At 45.0% G+C, this 8,648-nt stretch overlaps 2 protein-coding genes across 2 annotated transcripts in view; one reads left to right on the top strand and one right to left on the bottom strand.

The window, feature by feature from the left end:
* Window positions 1-395: 395 nt before the first annotated feature.
* On the top strand, window positions 396-1,055 carry SAYSD1 (SAYSVFN motif domain containing 1). Its single transcript, XM_079298260.1, has one exon. The coding sequence runs from the start codon at window positions 423-425 to the stop codon at window positions 948-950; it is 528 nt and encodes a 175-aa protein (XP_079154386.1). The 5' UTR covers window positions 396-422; the 3' UTR covers window positions 951-1,055.
* A 20-nt stretch (window positions 1,056-1,075) lies between these two features.
* GLP1R (glucagon like peptide 1 receptor) overlaps window positions 1,076-8,648 on the bottom strand; it is an 83,114-nt gene continuing 75,541 nt past the window's right edge. Inside the window, exon 13 of the mRNA XM_079329368.1 lies at window positions 1,076-5,604. Coding sequence (XP_079185494.1) covers window positions 5,437-5,604 — 168 coding nt within the window. The 3' untranslated portion in view covers window positions 1,076-5,436. The remainder of the gene's footprint in view (window positions 5,605-8,648) is intronic.

The raw sequence follows: 8,648 nt of genomic DNA, 5'->3' as shown, positions 1-8,648 counted from the left end.
TGCCCTGATCTATACGATTTGGTGTTTGGTCAAGGGTGGACTATAACTCAGACGCCTTTTCCAACATTGTAATTGTGTGAAAACAAAACACGAGAGGCCTGTGGCGAATGACAGCTTTTCTGCATTGCTAACCGGCGGCTCTGCCGTGCATCCCGGACGGCGAGGAGGGGCACAGCAGCCAGAGTACCGCAGCCCCGGTCCCAGCCCTGTCCCAGCCGGGTCTCAGCCCGGTCCCAGCTCGGTCTCAGCCCGGTCCCAGCTCCGTCTCAGCCCGGTGCCAGCCCCGTCCCAGCCCGGTGCCAGCCCTGTCCCAGCCCTGTCCCAGCCCGGTCTCAGCCCGGTCCCAGCCCCTCCGGCAGCTGCCCGGCCCCGCCTCCTCCCCGCCCTCTCCTCACGGGCCCTGGCGCAGGCGCGGCTCGGCCATGGCGGCGGCCGTGGAGCGGCGCCTCGCCCAGTTCCGCGCCGCCCGCGGCAGCGCCGCCGCCGCTCCGCGCCCCGCCGAGCCGCCGGGAAAGGCCGCGGCTCCGGAGGCCGCCGAGGGGGCCGCGGGCTGCTGCGGTGGGCCCGGGCGGCGGCGCTCAGGTGATTGCCGAGGCGGGCGGGGCGGGGGTGCGGCGGCCGGCCGGTGCCTGACGCCGCGTCTCCCGCCGCCTCCGCAGGTCCGTCCCGGCGCGGCGGCCGCTCCGGTGTGGGCGCGCCCGCTGCTGCTGAAGGTGCTGCTGTGGGCCGTGCTGCTGGCGCTGTTCGCGGAGCTGGAGCTCGGCCTGCCCTTCTTCATCCTCTCCCTGCTCTACTGGATGTACGCCGGCACCCGCGGCCCCGCCGAGCGGCGGCCCGGCGAGCTCAGCGCCTACTCCGTGTTCAACCCCGGCTGCGCCGCCATCGCCGGGACGCTGACGGCCGAGCAGCTGGAGCGGGAGCTGCACTACCGGCCCGCGGCGGGCAGCTAGCGCCCGGCCCGGCGGGACTGCGCCGAGGAGGAGCCGCGCCAAGGGGAAACGAAATGCGGTTTGTTCCTGTGCAGAAAACCTGTCGAGCCTTACTGCTGGGCCCCTGTCCCCCCGTGGCCGGTCGCCAATAAAGCCGTAGCAAAGCCCGCGCTCTGGTCTCGTTTCCTGGGGCTGTTTCGGCCGCTGGGGAGCGGCCCCGAGAGGCACGGCCTTGGCACAGCTGCGGCTGCCAGCGTGTCAGCTGGAGGGCTCCAGCTCCCGAGCTTTGCCACAGGTGACACAAAGGCGAGGCTGGCGTTCGACGACACCTGCAGTAGAAGGGGCCGCTGCACCAGCTGGAAACCTCACGACTTGAAGCAATAGCCATATACCTAAAACAGGCTGCTGCTTTGGGTCTTCCATCTAACACAAACATCAGATTGTAATTCCCTTTTTGCTTCATACTACAGTTTTCATAATTGTTAGCCAAAAAATACTTACTCCTAGCAGGTGTATTTGTATGATTCTCTTCTGTTTTTAATATGTAGATCATTGCATTGAGCCAGACCTGCTCAGCAAAGTGGTAGTCACCACTGCTCAAAGCATGTAAAAAATACATGAGTGTGGCATTCACGAACATGGTTTAGTGTTGAATGTGGTGGTGATGCTACACAGACAGCTGGACTTGAGAATCTTAAAGTTCTTTTCCAACCATAACAATTTTATGATTCATTAAGTCATCATTTTGAAGAGCAGCTGCTAGAACTGAGGACAGAGTTGAGAAGAAAAGTCACAAACTGATCTTTCACATCCTGTTCCATTATGTCTTTTCTAATTTAACAGTTAAAGACATTGTTAAAGCTTGACTCAACACAAGTTTCATCATTGATTGTAGAAACAAAAGAAAGTGGTACTTTGAATTTAACTGGACTAGTAAGAGAGTAATAGATTAAAGCACATGTAATATGTTTAACACTGCTAAACATCTAGTAGCTCTCCACAGCACTCAGTTTCTATTTTAGGCTGTTGCAAAAATTCCAAGTCCTGCTATTTAAAGGCATAAAATTTTGCCACTTGGACAAATTCTGCCATCCTCCAGTAAAAACCCCCTAGACTTTCCATTTATTCTTACTGATTCCTTTTAACTCTATAGCATGCTGCATTTTGGGTTTGATAACATAGGCTCAGCAGAGTCAAAGGCCTCTTGGTAGTGGACACACAGTTGCACATATAATGCATTGTTTCCTTGGAAGAACCATAGGCTGTGAATCTTTCCATTCTTGAAAAGTATTCTAATTACAGGGTAAGAAGGAATTTGATGGTACTCAAAACACCTGTAGGCAATGCAATTTTGTGAGTTGAAAATTTATTCACAACAATAAAAATAAACATCAGCATAGTGTTTATGGGGAGTTGATAATCTGACATTTTGTACAGTTCAGTTCTGTGGGTATTTTTTTAAAACAATGAAATACATGCAAATAAATATTAAATATAAGGTAAGATCCATGAAATTATAAAAATTCATAGCAGCAATGCTGGAAATAAAGTTTTCACTTGCTATAAACTCTAGCTGCATTATGTCCAGGTGGATTCATAGACTCTTGGATTTAATGCTTCATGAAACAAGTTACCACAGTAAGTGAGCATGAAGCCAAAAGGCACAAGAAATAAAAATTGACACAGTTCATCTGTTCCAGTGCTTTGTGTTGGTTTGCTTATTTCATGCTACTCAAATAAATGTACATTACACATTGTGAAACAGAGATGGCACGAGTAACAAAGGCTTGTAAAAGGTTTTACTGAAGTAGATAAAGTATGATGGAGAAATTGGCATTGAGGCCTTGCACGGTCTAAATACACAAATACTGTAATTCTGCTTGGTGGTAATGACTCGCTGAGTTGTTTGACAGGGGATTTAAAAAGGTTTGAACAAGTGAGAGCTTAATTAGAGGGTGAAAAAATTTTCTCTGCAGCCTTCTGCATGGTTAAGACCTCACTTTGTTACCTGACTTTTTTCTTATATTCTAAGAAAGCAGAAGTCACCAAATTAACTGGAGTTATTCCTGTGGGCCCAAAGCCCTCAGTTCACAAATGAGCAGGAGGGATAAGAATGGTTTACTAGTTCAAAAGCCTGACAAGCTGGAAATGCTCTTTATTCCCTTGTCTGTTCCTCTTTCATTTGTTACACACACTTGTTTGTCCAGCACAGCAGTGAGTTAAAACACTTCTGTAACTTTCTGTTTTTATAGCAAAACTATGATCTTGCCAACAGCTGCATAAGCAGCAGAAACTTTTTTTCCCAGGTTTGCACACAACTAAACAGGACCAACATCCACTCTTGAATATTAATGAGTGAAATCATTCCCACCAGCGTTCATTAAACCACAGCTGTAAATTGCATCTGTCACCATGCTGCCCTTTCACCTTCCTGTGACAATCTTTAGCACTTTTTTCTTAGCACTTCAGGACAGATGTTAGGTAGAAACATCAAGCATATTCTGTATGTACAGGGAGCTGATTAATTAACTTGCAGGACAGCAGTTAATGCCTGCATGTAGTAGACAAGTATTGATGCTCACACAAGACAGAAGGTAGTTACTAAACATACAAGAGAGCCTGAAGTGCTTCATTCCAAAGCCAGCTTTGTAACTGGTGTTAGGGAGGGAAGGCCTGGAAGCAGCCTGCAGAGAAGCCAACACGCTGAAGACACATAAGCCAGCCTGAGAACTGTGGTGGATTTCTGCAAACATGTCTTTCTCCCTGGAGCTCAATTAACAGCATTAGAGCAGAAGAAGGTAACACATCCTCTTTAATTCAATTCTAACCTTATGATTGCAAAACTAATCCATGCTGTTGGCAATTAGGATTCTAATACAATGATTAAATAATCCCATGCAAAGCAATCTAGCTTCAGGCAGGAAAGATGCTGAGTTAAATCCCAGAATATCCAGTCCACTTTTCCTGGCAATAGGAGCTGTGAATGCAAGTGCAAAGAGACTTGAAAATAGGGAGGGTTATTTCTGCTGAGTAGTTGCAACTGCTTTGCCATGGAAGCTACTTATTGATTACAAGAAATCTGTGAGCAGGGAGATTCTCAGAGCTAATCTTTGGCACTTTGCCTCTTTGTTGTAAAGGGAGCCCAAGTAAGAGCAGAGTAAAGATGTGCAAAGCTTGTTAGTAAGTGATGCAACCTATCATATCCTGTTTGTAAAGGTACTTCTACTTGTCCCCAGCAACTCTGGTCAACATCAGGGAGGGAACACACTACACAGTGCAGATGCACTCACTGCACGAGCCCTTGTTTTAAACAGATAGGGAAAAGCTCATGGAGTTCAGGACTTTTGTTTGAAGTTGTTGGTTTTGTTTGGGGTTTTTTTGGAATGCCGCCGATGGGAAGCTGGCAGGCTCTGGAGGATGGCGGCCCACCCCGGGAAGGGGGGCGGGAGCTGTCCTTGGTCCTGATCCCGCGCCCTGCACAAGGGCCACCTCCCCTCCGCACGCGTGGGCACCGAGTGTCACAGGAGAGAAGGACCAGGGCCGGAGGGGAGACAAAAGTGATGCACACTGCCAGCTACCGAATCTTTGCGAGGAGGAGAGCTCTGCCGAAACCAGCAGTGGCAAGCTGACTTCTGTGTGTCTGCACCCACAAAACGCAGAGTAAAGAGCTCAGACAGGAAACATTCTCTCGAAACAAAAGATCACCCCACCCCTCTGAACAGCTGTGTTCCCACCAGGTGGGCAGACTAGCACTGACAATGAAGGGCTGTGAATGCGGGGGACATTTCCATCCATGTCACTGAGATAACGTGCACCTATTCCTAGCAGAGGAGGTTCCTAACAGATGCTGCATTTTTATTAGGGTTTAAAAATTTTTTTATGTGAAGCTTAAAGATAGCATTCAGAAGTGTTCACTACACTACCTGCTGTTTATTGATAGACCTTCAGGATGCTGTGCTTCACCTACCCAGAGAACAGATTAGCATTTTTGCAACTTCAGCTTTAGGAAAACCCTGCTACAAAACTGATTCTTCCCTGAAACACAAGTTGTGTCCCGCTGAATTATTTTTTTCTAAAAATGGTGATGGCACCTTACCCTATCCCCAGAAAAGTCTAAATGTATTTTTTGGCAATAATCATATTCTATATCCTTGTAATTTAATCAGTTGAACACTCAGCTCACCCACTCAACAGTAATAAGCCATTGACCCTGTGGTTTCAGACTGGATCAATGCTTAAGTTTTGGACCCCCGGAGGCCTTGTGTGCAAATAGGAAGAAACTCTTTTAACTTACTTTAGATGTGACCAATATTTCCACTGATGTGTTGATTACATTAGCAGATTGCTTTCCCTAGAAACCTTTGTCCAACAGCCTGCAGGCGATGAGCAGCATATGCTTTAGTTTCTTGCTGGAGATGGCAAACTTAAGCCACTTGCTTGGTTATTTAAGGGTTTTCAGATGTATTATACAGTTCATTGTTCTCAGTCTGATTCACCTGCAGAAGTCTCAGCTGAATGTGGCCTGACAAGTGGCAGCATAGACACTGCTGCCCACTGTGCCCCCACTACTGATGCTGTTGGCTGGACACTTCAGAGGTTTCATACTACTGTCTCTCTGGACATACAAGTGTTCCAATCTCCAGCGCTCCCAGCTTTTTCGGAACTCCATCTGAACCTAACATAAGCAAAGAAGGAAACAAAAGGAATGAATGTAGAAATAATCACCTCTTTAAATGACTCCATCAGAAAAAAAAATTAAGGATATCACACTACTAAGTAAAGCTGGAAGTGGCTTTAATCCTGCAATATTATTGCTTCCAATGATCCAATTATCTCATTAATCCATTGTAAGCCATCCCACATTTAAAATAATGACGACGTTCATTTTTGCTTGTAGAAAAAAAGCTCTTTTATGCACCAGAAAGTCTTACCTTCATTATTTTGCTCTAAATTGTATTCACCCACAATACTGATTGTACTCTATGCCCTACCAGTACTAACAATTAAGCTGACTTTGCTTATCAGCCATGAAACAGCTGAAAAGACTGGCTTTCTGCTCAATATTGCACCACAGGTATTCTTAAGAGTTGTAACTTCTGGTTTGATTTATACATTATGTCTTGAATTATTTTTGTTCTTTTTATTTCATACAAAACCAAATTTTTATTCAGAATTGAAAACAACATTTAAAGCAAGTTTGAAACTATTTTTTTTCCTTTAAAATAGCAATTACAGTATCTCATTCCAGATACTAGCTTTTCTTAAAGCTACAAAGTATGCTCATCTAGTTACAGGTTCTGGGTTAAACTGTGTAACCTCTGCACTGGTTTGGGGGTTTATCCCGGATTTTGCAACTGCTAAACAAGAACAGAATTACATCTTCCTGTTCCACCAGCAAAGTTCTTGCCACTTGACTGAAGAAAGAACCTCCATTAGCTTTTAACACATAAGGCAGAGGACATAAAATTTCACACTTGTTACTCTAGATCAAGGCAGGAGTCCACAGTAATAAGTTCATTATGGTGTGTACTTTAGCTAGGAAGTAAATTCACTGTAGGTGGGTCACTTAAAGGGTGCTTTCTCTGGAGAGATGCTTTTTCTTTAATTTTAGGGTCTTGTACTGACTACCAAGAGACTAAGTAGGTTGATGGCAGTTTCAGCACAGATTTGTCATCATGCCCAGGCTGTTGAAACCTTCATATTCCAAGGGACACTTCCTAGGGAACCAGCTGCTGTATGTCTTCTTTCTTTGCTTATTCACTGTGAAATACTGAATTTGAGAGGCAGTCCTAAAAAAGGAGCAAAGCCTTACAAAACTAATTGTCTTCCCCTGGTGGCTACCTCTATCAGTGCTTGTCAGCTCTGGGCTACAGAGCCCTTGTATTGAATGTTCTGTTGGAACCAGCTGCATCTCTGTGTTTCTGAAAATCTGTCAGAATCCAGAATCTCACCTCCACTGTCACAACCATATGGGTCAGAAGGAAAGATGCTGAGACAGATGCTTGTATTTTACCATTCTAAGGGGGTTTTAGTGTGAAAAGGTGCACAAAAACAGCAGAGAAAGACACTGTGAAGACATAGAAGAATGAGGGAGAATGGTCAGACGAAGGCAGAAATGTAGGAACCATGGTGTCTGCAGGAAAATAATTGACCATATTACTGCTTCAGTACTTGGCAGCTTTTGTGGGCATGGAAAACAATAAGGCAGCACTGGGAAAAAGCTGCTTTAGGCATTTACTGGCAAATCCTGAATGAAAGCATGACCATAATGACTGACAGAGTAAGTCAATGAGCAATAGAAATAGGTACCTTTAGGTCAGTCAAAGGAAGGAAAGGAGTCTTTACTCCAGCTAGACATGACAGGCTTGTGCTATGATACAAATAGCCTGCAAAATTGAGATAAAGTGAATGGAAGACCTGAACAAAAGACAGTAGGGTCTGTCTTAGGAATGGATATGACTGGCATAACTCCAGTTTTCACTCCAGGATTTAGGAGGAGGGTAGGGAGCAACTCTGTTTGCCTGGGTTGAATTGAGCTTTCACCTAGATGGCTTTGGAATTGGTTAAGATTTATTTTTCAGAGGCAGTTCCTGAGCACAGAAGTAGATCTACTGATCTTTCAGCAAAATAATTATCCTAGTAACTTCCCTGTGTTGGTAAGATTCCCCAGAAAGAAGCTATACAGAAAAAAGGATACCAAGAACAAAGCTCCTATGGTGTGCTGATTTTGGCTGGGATAGCAGCTAGTATGGGGCTATGTTATGCATCTGTGCTGAAAACAGTTTTGGTAATATAGAGGTGCTTTTGTTATTGCTGAGCAGGGCTCGCACAGTGCCAAGGCTTTTCCAGCTTCTCATCCCTGACAACATGCAGACTGGAGGCGTGCAAGAAGTTGGGAGGACACCTGCCTGCCAGTGGGAAGTAGCTTTAGTAGTCTTTATCTCAACCCAAGAGTTTTCTCACTTGTATTCCTTGAATCATCACACCAAAGTGGAGTGAGAAAGTGGCTGTGTGGTGCATAGTTGCTGTCTGAGTTTAAACCATGACATGTGAGAAAGGGGAAGAAAAATTTTTATACAGGGTATTTCAAAAGAGAAAGGAAATAGGTGGGAGAACTTGGAAAAGATGGTCATGGAGGTTAAAGTTGAAGATCTCTCACAGACAGCTTTTGATTGGGTTTTATGCAGCTAATGGGGAAGGAGGTTGACAGTGAATCTGGAATCTAGTTATAAAAAAGTACTAAATTTTGGCAAAAAAAATCTCAGCAAATGATAGTGAAAGGCAAGTTGGTCTAAAATGGGATGGAATTGAGCTGATAGAAGAGTTTAATTGTTAGTTTGTATAAAGAATGAAAAGAAATTAAAAGCAAAAGGGAGGATTGGGCAGTATTTCAAGAACTCGGGACTCCTGACACCAGGACAGGTTCTTTAAAATAAAAGAAACTGAATTGTACTTCCATTGTGACAAGAAGGCAAAAAGGAGAAACAAGGCTACAGAGAGTGAAATATGAACCATCTGCAACTAAGCAATGGAAACCATATCAGTGGTTTAAAATATTTCTTATAGAAAGCAGCACTAAAAGCAGAAATACTGGTCATATTAAGATTTTGCAAAGCACAGTGGTGGTAACAGGCAATCTCGAGATACTACTGTTGGATTCAGAGCAAGTTCAGAGAAAATCCAGAATCTTTCAGGCAAAATAAGACTGAAATATGAACA

The sequence above is a fragment of the Erithacus rubecula genome (genome assembly GCF_903797595.1).
Source record: "Erithacus rubecula genome assembly, chromosome: 2".
Classification (NCBI taxonomy): domain Eukaryota; kingdom Metazoa; phylum Chordata; class Aves; order Passeriformes; family Muscicapidae; genus Erithacus; species Erithacus rubecula.
This window is presented reverse-complemented; position numbering and strand designations above follow the sequence as displayed.